Genomic DNA, 20,403 nt, shown 5'->3' with positions numbered 1-20,403 from the left:
TTAAAGCATGATACGAAAGAGAAGGCTGACATCTGCCAGAGGCATCATGAGAATGGGGAACAACACGTTGACAAAGAAGATATGGAACATAGCACTCCTAACAAGGAACAACTGGGCAAAAGAAATCAGGGAGGACTGCAAAGGATTTGGAATAAGTGAAAAACTTCGTACCTAGCAGTGCAGGAAGGTGCAGCTGTAGGAATACAGGTGGACAGCTATCAGAATCAAAATTAAGATCACAGAAGCAGAGAGAACTAGGGGGAGCGAGAGAATGAAGAAGTCTCGTGTGATTCTAAAGGGGCGAAACGATTATATACGAGACGCATTCAAAAACTAATGTCGGATTTGGCGCGAAATGGGAACCACTGTGAAAATCCGATGTAGCTTCGATCAGATGTGTTGGTCAGTGTCTTTACTGTGCCTGTCGATCGCTTCACGCCACTCGTTTCAGTTCGGAGTGCAAAGTGATCACGTAGAAATTCCTAGTGAGAGATTCGCCTGAAGCTATGCAGCCCACGTGACATAAATGTCATGCATTTCTTTCTTCAAGACAATTCTCAGCCGCAATTTGTAGGGGCAATGAAGACGCTCCTGCAGCGTTTTCGATAGGAAGTGCTTGATCACCCACAGTACAGACCTTAATTGGCTCTCTCTGATGTTCATCTCTGCTCACATGAACCGCTGTCTACGAAGCTCACATTTTGGCACAAACAACGAAAGGCAGACCAGCGTAGAGAATCGGCGGAAACCACAGGTGGCTGCTTTCTGTGACGAGGACAGTGGAAAGTTTGTACAACGGCAAGACAAATGTCTGAGTCGGAGCGGCGACTATTTAGAGAGATAGCTAAAAGGTGTGGCTAACTGTTGCAAATAAAAAAATTTTGAGTTTCACTGTGGTTTCCATTTCGCGACCGATGGGACCATTCTTTCCGAACAGTCCCTGTAATTAAATGCATACAAAGATCCGTTGGAAATGGTAGCTTGCAGTAATGTGGATTATATGAACCATGCGGCAACTGTTTTTCGTCTCTCGGCTGTGGCATGAGACCGCTGTGCTTGGCACGAAGGAGGCTTGGCGGCTGATCCTTCTTACCGTAGAGGTACTTCTCGACGGCGCGGAAGGTGAAGGGTCCGTGGAAGCCCTCGAGGCCGACGATGAGGCCGGCGCGGCGGTAGTCGTCGACGAGCCTCTTGACGAGCACCTGCTCGTTGGCGCGGCCCGCGCGGATCTGGAGCCTCTTGAGCTCCAGCAGCTGCTGGAAGATGCGCCGCTCCATGTGGTACCTGTGGCAGCGGTCGGCGCGGCGGTGCCGCGATAGTCAGCGACCCGCCTCTACAGGCAGCGTCTCAGTAGCACCGCAGACTCTGTTTCGAAATAGCTGCATTCTCAAGTTTTCCTTGTGCAAGGTGGTGAACCACATGGTCGGTCGCGAGCACAGGCTCCGCAGAAATCTATGCGAAAGGGAGCAAGATTTTAAAATTGCTTATTTTGGTGTAATCCGTTCGGTGAGTTTAAGAATAGTATGTGACAGAATGTACGTAAATTTCATTGTATAGTCGAGGATTGATTGTTATCGACAAGTCACATTTGTCAAAGGTAGATTGATTTGACACCTAAAATATAAGCGCATTACATTAGCATATGCAAACTAGACGTTTTTACATTTTTAATGCGAAAATGTATGCTACCATTTTCATTTTACGATCTAAACGACATCTTCATATGATTAAATCTAGCGAGTTGCCAAAAGAAGCCAGACGGTATTCACTACTGAAATTTTTATTGATAAACCGGGAAAAACCAGACTTATCGAGGAAATGCTGCTGGATATCAACAAAAATAACCATAAAAATGACACAGATTGATATACCTCATAGTGGAGAAACAGAAGATGAACAGGGGTAAGAAAATGTTTCGTTAAAGAGGTGTATAATGAATTCCCAGTTGTGTCTCTTGGTTGTGTAATTTACCTCAAACGTGACTTTTTGCTGACAAAAAAATTCCATGACCAACTGGAAACAATACTGTCTTATTTGCATTTGTTCTGTTTCAGTGTAACTATCATCACAACATATCATAACGGTGTATCCTGTGACTGAAATGACGCAGATGCACTACATCTACAGCCTAGCAGATGGGAATGCGGATTCAGCACGTCAACCTTATGGCTGAATGTAGCTCCGGTAGGCAGTTACCTGTGCAGGAACGTTTGTAGGACACCATCAATGCTTGTGAGAGGCAGGCTCATTTGAGAAGAAAATTTCAGATGAAGACGACGCGATGTACGAATGCGCGAGCTTGAAGAATATGTTCTTCTTCCTGTGGATGGAGCTCGAGCAGCTAGTACAAGGAGAATACCGGAAGGGAGGGCCTCAGTGACATGCCGATGTGAAACAGTTAGTATGGAAACTTATGTACTCGTGTCGCCTTCAACAGGTGCAAGGATTAAGTGAGGCTAAGCAAGTTAAGGCAGTGTGCTGAGTTTCTGCATTTCTTAGCATGCACCTGATTCACTGATGAGGCTGGCTTTTAACATCATGGGCAGGGATCTTCAATTATCATATCAGTCGCGTCTGGGCTTATGAAAATCTTCGCGAATTGCAAAAAGACAGATATCAACAGAGGTTCAGCCTGAGTGTGTGCTGTGGAACCGTTAATGATCATGTAACTGGCTTCTATGTCTTACTGGTTAAACGAATCTGCTGTTTCTCAGAGATGATTTGTTTCATTTAGCTGATTACGTATCTGTAGAAGTCAGTCAACGAATGTGGTTTACGCACAATGGTGCTACACCTCCCAATACATGGATAGTTTTCCAGTATGTCGATAATCAATTTCCAAAGAGACTACTACAGCCAAATTTGGCGCAGAAACACCAGATTTCGTCAGTATCAGCACTGTGGGGTTTATAACTTCCTAGCTCGAATAGGAGTGGAGATATGGGAAAAACGTGTTTTCCTCACCTCTGGTGTATAGGCTGCCCTATGCAACAGGTGTGTTTTGTGGGAACAGTGTCATCCTGTCCAACCAACTTGCTTTGCAAGGCAGCCTACGTGTCAGGGGCAAGAAATGACTTTCTGGGCCCTGATTTATAGGCTTCCTTGCATAACAGGCATGTTTTGTTGGAGTAGTGTTAGCCTGCTTTACAGCTGTATGTCAGGGGCAAATACATGGTTTTGAAGCACCTGATATGTGGCCTGCCCTTCATGGCAGGCAAATTGTATGAGTAGTTCTTGCCTCCTTTATTGAACTGTATTGCAGTGGCTACAGGTGGCAATGAGCATGGCATGGGATAGTTTGAGATGGGTAGAGGAGCGGATGAACAGACTGAGGGGGAGAGTAAATGGACAGGGGAGGAGGGGGAGATTAATGAGAGAGTGGTAGAGGAAATGGACAAAGGAAGGAGGGAATAGACAAGTAAACATAAACAGCCAGACAGAAGGAGGAAGAGATGTGTTCAGTATATGTGTCGAAAGCAGATGTGGGCGAAGCCGCAGGATGAGGGCTAGTAGTAATGTGACACTATAAGTATCGTTAGCGAACTGGGTTCTATAAAGCGTGGCGTGCACTAACTTGCGCATGCTGTTCTGCACGGCCTGCGTGACGGAGACGGTGCTGAGCGGCGGCCGGCCGTCCTGCCTGTAGGGCCGCGGCACCCAGCCGCCCCCGCCGCCTCTGCTGCCCCCATCACTGCCCTCGGCCTCGCCCGGCTGCTCGTGCTCCCGCCGAGGCGACGGCTCCAACCCAGAGTCTGGCTGCGCGCTGGAGCGGCTGCGCGTGGTCGTCGTGGACGCCTCCTCCTCCTCCTCGTCTTCTTCCTCGACCTCTTCCTCACCCTCCTCCCGCTTCTGCACGCCGTCCTAGACCTCCAGTTCCTCTTGTTCTCGGCCCTCGTCTTCTTACGACTCCTCACCGCTTTCCTCCTGGCTCTCCTGCGTGAGAAAGACGCTGAGGAGATAGATACGAAATGTTTAGCCATATATCAAAAAACTGAGTTTTCGCAGCGAATCAGGCATAAAATATACAGAAGATCCGCAGAACTAAGTTACTGTTAACTAACTCCATACTTAACCATTTCAGAAACTATGAAATATCAACTAATCTTCACTCCAATAATTAAGTTTAGCTTTTAGTGCACTTCTAGAAGCGTAGTTCTCGAAGCGCGTGACGATGGCTGTATCTCGCTCCTCGCCCTCTCCCTCGCCAAGACTTGTGAAGGTAGTGGCTGCACGTTCATTGAATCCTAAAGAACTAATTTTTTGCCCAGGTGTATTTACGACTACCTATGGATTCTAAAAAAGAATCAGTTGCTGCTTGTAGGGGAGCGACAACGTTAATCTCAGGGCTTGTGAATCAGGTGACTACGGGAAGTGAGTCAAGATTAATGGAGTGAGTTGGTGTAGTGATTGGAGACAACAGACGTTCCACTGCCACTTCAGATTTCATCAGCTGTCCTGGGGCACAGCAGTGAATAACAGTGAAACATGCACTGTGGGAATACCGGAACACAACGGAATGGAAGAATTTGAGATGTGGTGCTACAGATGAATGTAGAAAATTAGGTGGTCTGATAAGGCAAGGAATGAGGAGGTTCTGCGCAGAATCGGAGAGGAAAGGAACTGTGGAAAACACTGACAAGGAGAAGAGACAGGATGATAGGACATTTGTTAAGACACGAAGGAATGACGTCCATGTTACTAGAGGGAGTTGATACACGGAACAGTCGTCATCACTGGCTGCAGATTTCTACATTGAGATACACAAAAGCTGATAACCTCGCTACGATAATCGTATCGATAACGGAAGGTGTTACGTAAGAAGCTATCAGAAGGTACGTTACTGTTGTTTACTTTAATTTTTCGTTGTACGTCGTACTGGGACATTTTATAACTACAGGTATACAGCAGCAGGGTTGAATTATCTTATTGATAATTGGTAAAAATACTCAGTGGACTTAAGGAAAGTGCATTGCGTTTGGATTGGCATCCAAGCAAATTAACACTAACATCGGTTATCGTCACATTTACAAAAATGCACTGAATGTCTTCTCAACCATTTAGAACGTATCACAAACATTCTTACGTTCTTGGTATTTCTTTTTCAATTTGTTATGCGGAGTATATTTAGTCCTTGTATTTTTGAAGTTTAAGTTTACGTGGCTTGGTATTATGTGCTAATTCATTGATTTCTACATTATCGAAATGAAACAAAAGACTGGAAAAGAGAGAGAAACGGAGAGAGACAGAGAGACAGAGAGAGAGAGAGAGAGAGAGAGAGAGAGCGAGAGCGAGAGAGAGAGAAGGAAGGGAAGGGGAAACTGCTATTCATTAACTGGATCCAAACACCGCAACTGGCCCACTGGCACTAATATCATCACCGATTTGCCCATACTTCAAGTAGGACAACTAGTTAGCAGTTTTGCAGGACAAGTGTGTGCCTTGTACTTTATTAAATTGATTTCCACTACACTCGATGCATCTCTTCACACTCGAAAATGATCCCAAACGTTTTCTGGCACATTCGTCGAGCCATGCCATTACGATTACTTCCTCTGGTCCTCTCATCGGTTCAACAGTTCCAAAGAGAAAGCAAATTCAAACGGGACAGTGTTACAGCTGTTTAAGGCAATCAAGAACTTCGGAGCCTATTGTATTGTAACAGTTTGTGGAAAATTTCGACCAATATACTAGAATGTTCTTATTAAGAAAGAACCAACAGTCGACCTTCGTCGCGTTATTTTAAGGACACCTTTACCGTCAGACCGGGAGTTATGCGGTAGTACTTACGACTGTAGGATAGGTAAATGTCGCGTATGGGAAAATTTAGAATATTTTTTTAGAAAAGAGCGAAGTTGTTAGAACATCGAAAGTTCATTTATAAAGCCTGCACTAATGGCAGTCTGGAAGTTTAATGAACAGTGTGGTAGTGTTATATAAGAATGATAAAAATGAAGATAGTATTACGGAAAGGGAAGGGCTAAGTGAGTGAACATGATATGAGTAATGTGATACTGCGAGAATAATTTGTCACAGGATTTAAAGACATAAGTTGAAAGAAGGTACCTCTAGTGGACATGATTCCCTCGAGGTTGTTAAGATCTTTAGGAGAACGGATAACGAGAAAAGCATTTCACATGATATGCAAGGCGCATGAGAAAGACCGTCACATTTGAAGTGAAACATTACAATTCCTATACGAGTACTAAGGAGATGCTGGAAGGTGAGACTACTACCGGAACATCAGTTTAGTAAGTCACGGTTGCAAAACACAGGGACCAGTTAGATGCAGAAGAACGGAGGCCAAGAGAACCAAACCTCGGGGAGGACCAGTATGGATTTCGAGGATATGTGCGAACTTGTGAGGCAAAATTGACTCTACAACTTTTCTTACAAGGGAACATCACCAACTTGACGTCATATTTTAAGGAGAAAAAAGCACCCTTGCAAGATATCAGCCACATCAATCAAACCCGAGTGAAAATTTAGCCATAATTTTGATTCAAGATAGCAAAACGAAAGCCGTAGTTTTATATTTCACTTTCAAGGAACAATTCGCACAGGGGAATCGTACGAACATACCGTCACTTGACCATTGGACAGACTCCAATATGGACGACATTTGTTGTTGTTGTGGTCTTCAGTCCTGAGACTGGTTTGATGCAGCTCTCCATGCTACTCTATCCTGTGCAAGCTTCTTCATCTCCCAGTACCTACTGCAACCTACATCCTTCTGAATCTGCTTAGTGTATTGATCTCTTGGTCTCCCTCTACGATTTTTACCCTCCACGCTGCCCTCCAATGCTAAATTTGTGATCCCTTGATGCCTCAAAACATGTCCTACCAACCGATCCCTTCTTCTAGTCAAGTTGTGCCACAAACTTCTCTTCTCCCCAATCCTATTCAATACCTCCTCATTAGTTACGTGATCTACCCACCTTATCTTCAGCATTCTTCTGTAGCACCACATTTCGAAAGCTTCTATCGTCCATGTTTCACTTCCATACATGGCTACATTCCATACAAATACTTTCAGAAAAGACATCCTGACACTTAAATCTATACTCGATGTTAACAAATTTCTCTTCTTCAGAAACGATTTCCTTGCCATTGCCAGTCTACATTTTATATCCTCTCTACTTCGACCATCATCAGTTATTTTGCTCCCTAAATAGCAAAACTCCTTTACTACTTTAAGTGTCTCATTTCCTAATCTAATCCCCTCAGCATCACCCGATATAATTTGACTACATTCCATTATCCTCGTTTTGCTTTTGTTGATGTTCATTTTATATCCTCCTTTCAAGCACTGTCCATTCCGTTCAACTGCTCTTCCAAGTCCTTTGCTGTCTCTGACAGAATTACAATGTCATCGGCGAACCTCAAAGTTTTTACTTCTTCTCCATGAATTTTAATACCTACTCCGAATTTTTCTTTTGTTTCCTTTACTGCTTGCTCAATATACAGATTGAATAACATCGGGGAGAGGCTACAACCCTGCCTCACTCCTTTCCCAACCACTGCTTCCCTTTCATGTCCCTCGACTCTTATAACTGCCATCTGGTTTCTGTACAAATTGTAAATAGCCTTTCGCTCGCTGTATTTTGCCACCCCCTCTCCCCCCCCCCCCCCTCCACCTTCAGAATTTGGAAGAGAGTATTCCAGTTAACGTTGTCAAAAGCTTTCTCTAAGTCTACAAATGCTAGAAACGTAGGTTTGCCTTTTCATAATCTTTCTTCTAAGATAAGTCGTAAGATTAGTATTGCCTCACGTGTTCCTACATTTCTACGGAATCCAAACTGGTCTTCCCCGAGGTCCGCTTCTACCAGTTTTTCCATTCGTCTGTAAAGAATTCGCGTTAGTATTTTGCAGCTCTGATTTATTAAACTGATAGTTCGGTAATTTTCACATCTGTCAACACCTGCGTTCTTTGGGATTGGAATTATTATATTCTTCTTGAAGTCTGAGGGTATTTCGCCTGTCTCATACATCTTGCTCACCAGATGGTAGAGTTTTGTCATGACTGGCTCTCCCAAGACCATCAGTAGTTCTAATGGAATGTTGTCTACTCCCGGGGCCTTGTTTCGACTCAGGGCTTTCAGTGCTCTGTAAAACTCTTCACGCAGTATCTTATCTCCCATTTCATCTTCATCTACATCCTCTTCCATTTCTATAATATTGTCCTCAAGTACATCGCCCTTGTATAAACCCTCTATACACTCCTTCCACCTTTCTGCCTTCCCTTCTTTGCTTAGAACTGGGTTGCCATCTGAGCTCTTGATATTCATACAAGTGGTTCTCTTCTCTCCAAAGGTCCCTATAATTTTCCTGTAGGCAGTATCTATCTTACCCCTAGTGAGACAAGCCTCTTCATCCTTACATTTGTCCTCTAGCCATCCCTGCTTAGCCATTTTGCACTTCCTGTCGATCTCATTTTTGAGACGTTTGTATTCCTTTTTGCCTGCTTCATTTACTGCATTTTTATATTTTCTCCTTTCATCAATTAAATTCAATATTTCTTCTGTTACCCAAGGATTTCTATTAGCCCTCGTCTTTTTACCTACTTGATCCTCTGCTGCCTTCATTACTTCGTCCCTCAGAGCTACCCATTCCCCTTCTACTGTATTTCTTTCCCCCATTCCTGTCAATTGTTCCCTTATGCTCTCCCTGAAACTCTCTACAACCTCTGGTTCTTTCAGTTTATCCAGGTCCCATCTCCTTAAGTTCCCACCTTTTTGCAGTTTCTTCAGTTTCAATCTGCAGTTCATAACCAATAGATTATGGTCAGAATCCACATCTGCCCCTGGAAATGTCTTACAATTTAAAACCTGGTTCCTGAATCTCTGCCTTACCATTATATAATCTATCTGATACCTTCTAGTATCTCCAGGATTCTTCCAGGTATACAACCTTCTTTTATGATTCTTAAACCAAGTGTTAGCTATGATTAAGTTATGCTCTGTGCAAAATTCTACAAGGCGGCTTCCTCTTTCATTTCTTCCCCCCAATCCATATTCACCTACTATGTTTCCTTCTCTCCCTTTTCCTACTGACGAACTCCAGTCACCCATGACTATTAAATTTTCGTCTCCCTTCGCTACCTGAATAATTTCTTTTATCTCGTCATACATTTCATCAATTTCTTCATCATCTGCAGAGCTAGTTGGCATATAAACTTGTACTACTGTAGTAGGCATGGGCTTTGTGTCTATCTTGGCCACAATAATGCGTTCACTATGGTGTTTGTAGTAGCTAACCCGCACTCCTATTTTTTTATTCATTATTAAACCTACTCCTGCATTACCCCTATTTGGTTTTGTATTTATAACTCTGTGATCACCTGACCAAAAGTCTTGTTCCTCCTGCCACCGAACTTCACTAATTCGCACTATATCTAACTTTAACCTATCCATTTCCCTTTTTAAATTTTCTAACCTACCTGCCCGATTAAGGGATCTGACATTCCACGCTCCGATCCGTAGAATGCCAGTTTTCTTTCTCCTGCTAACGACGTCCTCTTGAGTAGTCCCCGCCCGGAGATCCGAATGGGGGACTATTTTACCTCCGGAATATTTTACCCAAGAGGACGCCATCATCATACAGTAAGCATACCTGGCGTAAAGAAACAACTAAAAAATTTGAAAGCAGGTAAATCATCAGTCCCGGATGGAAATCCAATTCGATTTTTGGAAGAGTGCTCTATTTCATTTGCCCCTTACCTAACTTGCATTTATCGTGAATCTCTTGCCAGGACAATGTCCCAAACGAGTGCAAAACAGCGCAGGTGCCTCCAGTGCATAAGAAGGGTAAGAGAACATATCCGCAAAATTACACGCCAATATCCCTAACTTCTATTTGCTGCAGAATCCTTGAATATTCTCAGTTCCCATATAAAAAGCTTTCTTGGGACTGTGAAGCTTATGTCCACGAATGAGCATGGTTTTAGAAAGCGTCGCTCGTGCGAAACTCAGTTTGCCCTTTTCTCACACGGTAAGGGCAACAGGCAGACTCCATATTTCTATATTTCCGGAAAGTATTTGGCATGGTGCCCCACAGCATGCTGTTAACGGAAGTACGATCATAAGGGAGAAGGTCACAGATACGCGAGCGCTTCGAAGAATTCATAAATAATGGAACCCATTGTGCTGTCCTCAGCGGTGAGTGTCGATCAGAGACAACGGTATCGTCAGGAGTGACCCAGGGAAGTGTGATAGGCTGATTCGGTGGACAGAGTGGGTAGCAATCTGCGGTTGTTTGCTGATGATGCCGTGGTGTGAGGTAAGGTGTCGATGTTGGGTGACTATAGGAAGATAAATGGCAGCTAGTCCTAAATTTGGAAAAATGTAAGTTAATGTGGATGAGTAGGAAGATCAAATCTGTAATATTCGGATACAGTATTACTAGATTCCTGCCTGATACGGTCACGTCCTTTAAAAATCTGGGTGTAACTTTGCAAAGCCATATGACATGGAACGAGCATATGAGAACTGTGGCAGGGAACGCAGATTGTCGATTTCGGCTTACTGGGAGAATTTTAGGAAAGAGTGGTTCACCTGTAAAAGTGCGACATATTCTTGAGTACTGCTCGTGTGCCTCGGATCCGTACGAAGTCGGAATGAAGGAAGGCATCGAAGCAGTTCAGAGGCAGGCTGCTAGATTTCTTACCGTTAGGTTTGAACAATATATAAGTTTTACGGAGATGCTTCGGGAACTCAAATGGGAATCCCCAGAGGGGAGGCGACGTTATTTTCGAGAAACGCTATTGGGAAACTTTAGAGAATCGGCATTTGAAGCTGACTGCCGAACGATACTACTGCCGCCAACATACATTGTGCGTAACGACCACGAAGATAAGACACGAGTATTTAGGGCTCACACGGAGGCATGTACACTGGAACGCCAAAGAAACTGGTATAGGCATGCGTATTCAAATAAAGTGGTATGAAAACAGGCAGAATACGGCGCTGCGGTCGGCAATGTGTCTGACATAGTTGTTAGATCGATTACTGCTGCTACAATGGCACGTTATCAAGATTTAAGTGAGACTGAACGTGTTGTTATAGTCGGAGCGCTAGTGATGGAACACAGCATCTCTGAGGTAGCGGTGAAGTGAAATGGTCGTACGGGGCAATCCCCACGAGTGTACCGTGAACGTCAGGAATTCGGTAAAACATCTGATCACCGACATCCCTGCGGCCGGAGCAAGATGCTGCAAGAACGGAGACAACGACTACTGAAGAGAATCGTTCAACGTGACAGAAGTGCAACCCTTCCACAGACTGCTGCAGATTTCAGTGCTGGGCAAACCATTCCACGAAACATCATCGATATGGGCTTTCGGAGCCGACGGCCTACTCGTGTACCCTTGATGACTGCACAACACAAAGCTTTACGGCTCGCCTGGGACAGTCATCACCGATATTGGACTGTTGATGACTGGAAACATGTTAGCTAGTCGGACGAGTCTCGTTTCATATTGTATCGAGCGGATGAACGTGTACGGGTATGGAGACAACCTCATGAATACAAGGACCCTGCATATCAGCAGGGGGCAGTTCAAGTGGTGGAGGCTCTGTAATGGTGTGGGCCCTGTGCAGTTAGAGTTGTATGGGTCGCCTGAGACGTCTAGATACGACACTGACAGGAGACACGTATGTAAGCATCCTGTCTGATCACCTACATTCGCCCCCAGAAGCTCAGCATTCATTTGCTGGGTACGGGCTTGGCGACCCCGGGGTTCCTGAGCTGGGGACTGGTAAGCGCCGCCAGTCCCCTGTCACCGTAACCTCTAAGCATACTTCAACGACCACCGTGCGGCGCGGCGGTGGAATGTTGTGTGTCTCAGGGAATGGGGATCTTGGCTTGACCGCCCAAATCGCGAGGATGGAATAAACCTCTATAAAAAAGCCCTCAATCTCAAGGTGTGCTGCGCGCTGATGAGATGCATGGCTGTTGAGGTGGAACAGTCGATAGCGGGCAACCTCTGGGGAACCTGCCGCACCTCAGTTGTATAAGGCTTACCTAGGCACGCGGGGCTCTGTCTAGGTGGACTTCTAGTTCCCTAGCTGCTCGTGGGACCGAGATGGATCCTTCGAAATCCTCTTTTCTTCCTCCCAGCGGAAAGGGTGGGCCGCTGGAAGGTTCTAACACCCTGTCTCCTAAGAGGGCCCGTGCAGTCAGTTCCCCTGACTCCGGCGCTTCTTTGAAAAGTCCAGGCGTAGGTAACAGAATGCATTCTGGTAATCCGAATATGTTTCTCATTGTAAAACGGAAGGAGGGTAGTTTTGAGAAGGTTTCGCCCTTCTATATACAAAAGGGTCTGGAGGGCATCTGTGGCTCCTTAAAATCAGTGAAGCGTTTGCGTAATGGGACCTTGCTCGTGGAAACTTCCACTTCCCAGCAAGCCACTAACCTGCAAGCTGCCAAATGCCTTGGGGAGTATGCCATAGACACTGAACTGCACAGCACTTTGAATTATAGCAAGGGTGTTGTGAAATGCCGGGATCTAGTCAACATTCTCAAAGACGAACTGCAACGTGAGTGGGCTTTGGAAGGTATCGTTGATGTTCAACATATCATGAAGAGGGTTGATGGCAATCTTGTGAAATCCGACTCTTTCATTCTGACCTTCAGTAGCACGAAACTTCCAGAACATATTAAAGCTGGCTTCCTTCGCCTTAGTGTGCGGCCTTATTTCCCTTCTCCCATGCACTGTTTTAAATGCCAGCGTTTTGGGCATACCACCTTAGGGTGTAAAGGGGAAGCGACTTGTGTCAACTGTGGCAAGGCTGCTCATGAAGGAGGTGGTTGCTCGTCTCCAGCCAAATGTATCAATAGCTCTGGAAACCACCTTGTTTGAAGTAGGGACTGCCGAATATTTTTAGAGGAACGTAAAGTCCAGGAAATAAAAACATCCCAGCGTATCCCATATGGTGAGGCCAGGTAGATCTATAAGTCGATGCAACCTCCCACATTTGCTACATCCTTTGCATCCCTGGTTCAGAAGCCTACTCCAAAAGTCGATGCCTCAACGCAGACCGAGGTGGTGAGTGTTGGCACTAACACCTGCAGCTGTCAGTGCACTTGCAACGCAGCCAGTGTTTCAGAGCCTGTAGCCCCTACTCGAATGGCAGACAAAGGTACAGTGGCGAACTTGGGCCAGCCCCTGGCTGTTCCCAAGCCCAGTGCGCCAATTACCACTCCCACATCAGCTCCCCCAAAGGCCACCAAACCACAGAAAACTCCTGTACAGCAGCAACACCGTGGTAAACCATCTGACCATGAGGATGTTGTTTTACGTGAGGCTTCATCTGACTCTTCCCCAGAGGTATGGAATACGATGTATGTGTGGGGCAATCATCTCGCCCCACGCCTGCCCCTCAACCTGCTGCGGTCTCTCCGCCCCATCGGAGAGACAGGATGAAGGTGCTACCCCCAACATAGATGGCTCCCATACTCCAGTGGAACTTGCAAGGGTTCAGGACGCATGTGGAGGAACTTCGTCTACTCTCTCAGGGTAGACCACTGTGTCTCTGTCTCCAGGAGACGTATTTCCATCCATCATACTCCCCTGAGATACGAGGCTATACACTCCACAAAAAGGACGACCTGCGTGGAGAGAGAGCTAGAGAAGGCGTAGGTATTTTCGTCAGGACGGACTACCACTCCTCGCCTCTGTCACTTACGACGACTTTACAGGCCGTCGCTGTGTCCGTGCACGTGCGTCATCCATTGACTGTCTGTTCCCTTTACTTGCCCCCACATGACGCACTTGATGAAGCGGCCCTCACCGACCTTCTTACACAGCTCCCCCAGCCATTCATTATTTGTGGTGATTTTAATGCCCACAATGTGCTTTGGGGCTCTGCCATTACCTGCCCCAGGGGTAGAGCAATTGAGAGGCTACTCCTGTCATCCTGTGCCTACTTGCTCAATGGAGGACAGAGTACTCATTTCTGCAAAGCGACTGGGTCGTTCTCTGCCATTGACCTCTCGCTTTGCTCTCCAGTTCTTGCCGCCAGTGCTCACTAGGAAGTGGTCGCTGACTTGCACGGCAGTGATCATTTCCCAAACTCGATTCACCTGCCAGATGGCGTGGGCCCCGAAAGGAGACAACCACGATGGGTGCTCAGTGGAGCTGACTGGACACTTTATATCCAGTTGGCCCAATGCGAACACTGTGCGAATGTTGAGGTGTGGGTGGTTCACAATACCAAAACGGTCCACCACGCCGCTGCAGCATCCATTCCACAGTCCACAGGCCACCGGAAGAGGCCACCTGTGCCTTGGTGGAGTGCCGAATGCCGCTGTGCAATCAGGACCAGGCGTGCGGCTCTGCGTCGGTTCAAGTGTTGGCCGACTGCTGAGAATCTTGCAGCTTTTCGGGTGGCGAGGGCACGATGTCGCCGCATTATTCGTGAGAGCAAGAAGAGGACATGGCAACAATTCCTGAACACCATTAATTGTTCCACCAAAAGTTCCATTGTGTGGGAGACCATCAGGAGAATTTCTGGCAGAGGAGGGAGGCGCTCCATAGCTGTTGTAATGAATAACGGCACTCTTCACACGGATCCGCGAGACATTGCCCAGACTATGGCAGCGTATTTTGCGACAGTTACTGCAACAACCAGTGAGGATCCAGGTTTCCAGCGCCATAGAGCGGTTGCTGAGAGATGTAGTCTGAACTTCCAGTCCACCTCTCATGAAGTTTACTACTGCCCATTTTCTATGTGGGAGCAGGATTCTGCATTGTCTGGAGCTCGTGACACATCCCCTGGTCACGACAGGATCCATTACAGTATGCTATGGCACCTCACAATGCGCAACAGAGAAATCCTCCTCGCACTTTTTAATGCCATTTGGGCGTCGGGTCACTTTCCTGACGCGTGGCATGAGGCAGTTTTAATCCCTTTTTTGAGACCTGTGAAAGACCGCACGAGCCCAAGTAGCTACCGTAGTATTGCCCTCACTAGTTGCATAAGGAAGACCTTGGAGTGGATGGTCAACCACCGCCTTGTCTGGATGTTAGAATCCTGGCAACTCCTTAGTCGCTTTCAGTGTGGGTTCAGGAGGTTTCGTTCCACCTTCGATAACCTTGCCCTCCTGGAGGCGGCTATACAACAAGCTTTCCTACGCCGTCGTCACCTTCTAGGTGTATTTTTCGACATCGAGAAGACCTACGATACCACTTGGAGGCGTCTCATCCTGGAGCATCTTCACGAATGGGGTTTTCGTGGTTGTCTTCCTCTTTTTATTCAGTCTTTCCTCTCGCCACGATATTTTAGATACAGAATTGGTGACGTCCTGTCTGATCGCTTTGAGCAGGAAAACGGTGTCCCTCAGGGTAGCGTTTTAAGTGTGACTCTCTTTGCCATCGCTATTAATAGCATTACGTCCATAGTGAAAAGTCCTGTCCAGTGTTCTTTGTTTGTGGATGATTTCTCTTTGTTCCGCTCTTCTTCAAGCCTAGCAACGACAACTCGTCAGTTGCAACTTACGATTAGGCGTTTGGATGAATGGGCGCGGAAGAGTGGTTTTAAGTTTTCCACCGAGAAGTCTGTATGTGTTCTTTTTAACCGTTCTCGTTCGATTTTAACCTTTCCTGAGTTGAGGATGAGGGACACTATTCTTACTTTTAAAGACACGGTGAGATTTCTGGTGCTCATTTTTGACTCGAAGCTCACGTGGTTACCTCATCTTAAAGACCTGAAAAGGCGGTCCCTTCAGGCTTTAAGTATTTTAAAATGTCTTAGCCACAGTACATGGGGAGCTGACAAGACTTGTCTGCTCCAGTTTTACAGGGCGTTTGTGTGATCTCGGCTCGATTATGGGTGCACGGTGTATGGGTCTGCGAGGCCTTCTTACTTAAAGATGTTGGACGTTGTGCACCATGAAGGGCTTCGGTTGGCCACTGGGGCATTCCGAACTAGCCCCATACCAAGCCTCTGGGCAGAGGCTGGTGAACCGCCACTTCATATGCGGCGACGGCTACTTACGGTCCGCCAGACGTATAAAACTTTGTCCACACCATACACACCTGCATACCATACCGTTGCTCAGCCTCCTCTGGCACCTTTATTTCATATCCGGCAACGTGGGACGCAGCCCTATGGGATTCGCGCACAGGATTGCCTCGCTTCGATGTCTACGGCTGGTCTTCGTGTTTTACGTCGCGATTGGAGCAGATCTCCACCTCGGCTCCTCCGGCGACCCAAACTTATTTTAGATTTGACTCATTTTCAGAAAGATGGCACACCAGATTTTACATTCCAGTCTCTGTTTTTTAACATTTTAGATGTGCATCACGGTTTCACTGTCGTTTACACTGATGGCTCCAAACAGGAGAATTTCCTTGGCTGTTCTGTGGTGTTCGCTGATCATATTACCCGGATTCGCCTCCTTGCTGAATATACCGTTTTCGCAGCGGAGCTCCACGCGGTCCTGAAGGCACTGGAGCAGATGCATCATGTTAGGGGCGATCGGTTTCTTCTCTGCTCCGATTCTCTTAGTGCCTTACAATCACTGCAAAACCTATACCCGACTGAGCAGATGGTCCAGCTGCTATATGACCAACTGTACTTGCTCCAACGGCGAGGTAAAGAGGTATCCTTCTGCTGGGTGCCTGGTCATGTCGGAATTTGGAGCAATGTACAGGCCGATCGGGCTGCCAAGGAGGCCTGCAGAGAGCAGTATGTGGTCCAGTGTCCTATCCCCTCGCAGTCAGTCATCGCTGCACTTCACAGGAAGTGCATGGAGTTGTGGGAGGACGAATGGCTGGCGGTGACGACCAATAAACTGCGGTCGGTCAAGTCAACCACTCGGCCGTGGCGTTCCTCCTGCTGGTTGCTCAGGCCCGACTTCGCATCGGGCACTGTCCTCTCACACACAGCTTTTTATTACGGCTGGAGGATCGTCCGTTTTGTGATGCTTGTGGTGCGCACATCTCTGTCCGGCGCATTTTAACAGACTGCATTTTATACAGTGATGCAAGGGCAGAAGCACAAGTTGATGGGGATCTGCCTTCTGTTTTAGCTAATGATGAGACGTGTGTGTCTAGGGTTTTTAAGTTTTGTGACGTGTCTGGACTCTGGCCTAAACTTTTAGGCTGGAGGTTTTAGTGTATTGCAGAGTGGCTGACTCCTCCCCTTTTTTCCTTGTGGTCAGCCAGCCACTTCCATCTGCTACATTGTTTTAGCTCCCTCTCTCATTTTCTTCCTGTGTTGTCCATGTTTTACTGCTGACGCCCTGCTTCATCCCACGCTTCGGTGTGGGTGAGCACATATTTTTCAATTATTGTTCCCCGTGTTTTATGTTCCGTTTTATATAAATGTTCTGAGTTTTCTTATTGACAACCGTCTCACTAAGTTACTGAACGGGCGCTGAAGACCTTGCTGTCGGGCGCCCAAAAACCCCTCTACTACTACTACTATTACACCTACATTCATTCATGTTATTTGTGCATTCCGACAGACTTGGAAAATTCCAGAAAGACAATGTGACACCCCACACATCCAGAATTGCTACATAGTGGCTCCAGGAGCATTCTTTTGACTTTAAACACTTCCGTTGGCCACCAGACTCCCCAGACATGAACATTATTGAGCATATCTGGGATGCCTTGCAACGTGCTTTTCAGAACAGATCTCCACCCCCTCGAACTCTTACGGATTTATGGACAGCCCTGAAGGATTCATGGTATCAGTTTCCTCCAGCACTACTTCAGATATTAGTCGAGTCCATGCCACGTCTTGTTCCGGCACTTCTGTGTGCTCGCGGGGGCCCTGCACGATATTAGGCAGGTGTACCAGTTTCTTTGGCTCTTCCCCGCTCTATTTGCGTGTGGACCAGGAAAGGAAATGACAGGTAGTGGTACAGCATACCCTGCGCCACGCACCGTACGGTGGCTTGCGGATTGTCTATGTAGATGTAAATGTAGACTGTAAGCAGTTATGAACTTCTGGAAGTACAGCTTTTAAACCTGCGCGCTTACAATTTTTTTGTCATTCGTTGCCGCCCCACTGCTGTTGCTTTGGCTGTGTCAGAGAGCTCGATTTGTAACCTGTATCTGGTGCCACAGATGTCTTTGCTTCGAACATTTTTATGTTGCGATTCACACAAATGCAGTGTAATTTAATGAGACAACTGAGTGTACCATTAAGGAAGTAGTGAAGCGCTGTTTCAATATTGACATCGCTGTGGTACGTTATTATCTTTCGAGGTTGAAGCTAGCACTGTAAAAATGAAGTATATTTGCAGCAGATGCGCCATTCTTCAACCGTGATTAAATTGTAAATCGAAAATCACTAACTTCAATTTACAATAAATCTTCACTCGCTCCAGTTTATTCATTTTGATTTTGTGGCGTGTATGTAACTGCAGCATTTCAGTACTAGAATACTGTTAATATTGAATGTGCATGAGGCTGACATATAATGAACTCGTATTATTTGCTATGTTTCGGGCAGAGTGATATACGGTCTAAGGCGCTGCAGTCATGGACTGTGCGGCTGGTCCCGGCGGAGGTTCGAGTCCTCCCTCGGGCATGGGTGTGTCTGTGTTTGTCCTTAGGATAATTTAGTTTAAGTAGTGTGTAAGCTTAGGGACTGATGGCCTTAGCAGTTAAGTCCCATAAGATTTCACACACATTTGAACATATGAATAAGAGTGATATGTGTTGTGTTACATTATTTTAAAACTCGCTGGGCAGATGAGTCCAGTTCCCTCCTCCACTTCCCTCGTCTTCAACATCATGCGAATACGAATGCTATGGTTGTCACCACGACGTACCGCACATCGCGGCCGGGCATTAGGCGGCTGCTGTGGGGCGGAACGAGTGACAAACTACCTGTGCGCGCGAAAGTTTCAGACCCGTACTTTCAGAAGGTCGTAACTACGCACTCTAACAGTTACGCCCCAAATTTTCACGCGGTGTCGATTGCTGGGGTCAATATCATACAAGTGTGCATTTTTTTCATTAAAATATGACGTCAAATTGACGACATTTCCTCATTAGACGACTTAGAAGATTTGTGGAACGGAAAGGATGACAGTATCATGAAAAAAAGTTATAAGAAGAATATCAATAAATGTAAAACAAGGTTAATGGAGTGTAGTTGAAATGAAGCTGGTGATATTGAGTGAATTAGGTTAGCAAATGAGACACTGAGAGCAGCTGGCGATTTTTGCTATCTAGGTACCATGGCAATTAAGGAGAGCGGAAGAGGAGATATAAAATGCGGACTTGCAATAGAAAGAGAAGCTTTTCTTAAAATTAAACTTAAAAGTTGGGAAGTAGCTTCCGAAAGTATTTGTCGGGACTGTAGCCATGTTTGCGAGTAAACATGAACGACTAACAGTGCAGGCGTGAAGTGAAAAGAAGCTTTTGAAATGTGGTGTTGCAAAAGAATGAGGGATATGTCAGATAATCAGTCTAATGGGCGAGAAGAGAGCTTTAAAGCAGTACCTGATTAAAAGAACGGATAGTCGGGCATGCAGCAGGTAAATGGTTCGACACTGGGTCGAGGCATATTTGATTTTATTTGCCAGTTTCATTCTGCCATATAATACTGTGGTATAGACCGTTTCTTAAACCACATGCATCCGACATTTACATAGCACACGTTTGGAAATTATGAAAATCATGTTGCTAGCCCTATTGGTCACGTAAGGCCTTAACGAAATGTAATGCACCTGAACGTGGCAAGAATAATAGTTGGTACCAATCGATGGGATCATAGTGGTGTGGTACACAGTAAACAGGCTCGGAATCTAGTAGATGCAGTGGTGTGAAACAATTCGCGAACATGACGTGCAAGAGGCTTACCAATGAAAACGGTTGTACGTCCTACTTCTGTGTTCGTATTATGTAAGTGCAAATGTTTTGTAGAAGACCCACTGTAATAGCTTTATGACGATCAACACGCCAGACACCGTACCACGGAGACTACATTTAGCAAATAAAAACAAATACGCTTCAACCCAGAATCGAACCCTTGACCTCCTACATGTTAACCCGAAACGCTATCCACTGCACCACCTGCACAGAAGTGTTAACGTCTGCTGAGAGGGCAATTAACCCACGTGTGATAACAGCGTTGTCAGCGTGCCAAGTCCGGTTACTGCCGAAAATACGTGCAGGACGAAAAGAGACACCGCACATTAATACAACTATTCACCTCAATGGGCAATGAATCCAACCACCTTCAGAGACGGATTTACAATGACGTTCGGCATCCTGAGTGAAATTACAAAGTAGTGAGCATGGGGACATGGACATGCTGGTCTCCGGGAGGCGTACAGAAATAGTTAGAGCAGCCGCCATAAGTACTGTGTTCCGGTGGCGCAGTGGTGTGCGTAAGTGTCTAAGAAGCAGTCTGCTTTCGGCCGGTGAGCGGCGAGGACGTCTTG

General features: G+C 46.1%; 1 protein-coding gene across 1 annotated transcript in view; it reads left to right on the top strand.

Annotated features, from left to right (window-relative positions):
- The first annotated feature begins 4,171 nt into the window (after positions 1–4,171).
- Positions 4,172–20,403, top strand: part of LOC126440356 (translation initiation factor IF-2-like) — a 56,083-nt gene continuing 39,851 nt past the window's right edge. The window contains exon 1 of the mRNA XM_050090646.1: positions 4,172–4,219. Coding sequence (XP_049946603.1) covers positions 4,172–4,219 — 48 coding nt within the window. The remainder of the gene's footprint in view (positions 4,220–20,403) is intronic.

Source organism: Schistocerca serialis, unplaced genomic scaffold, assembly GCF_023864345.2.
Source record: "Schistocerca serialis cubense isolate TAMUIC-IGC-003099 unplaced genomic scaffold, iqSchSeri2.2 HiC_scaffold_1362, whole genome shotgun sequence".
Lineage (NCBI taxonomy): Eukaryota > Metazoa > Arthropoda > Insecta > Orthoptera > Acrididae > Schistocerca > Schistocerca serialis.
The sequence above is the reverse complement of the archived record's forward strand: the minus strand, read 5'-3'. Positions and strand labels throughout refer to the sequence as shown.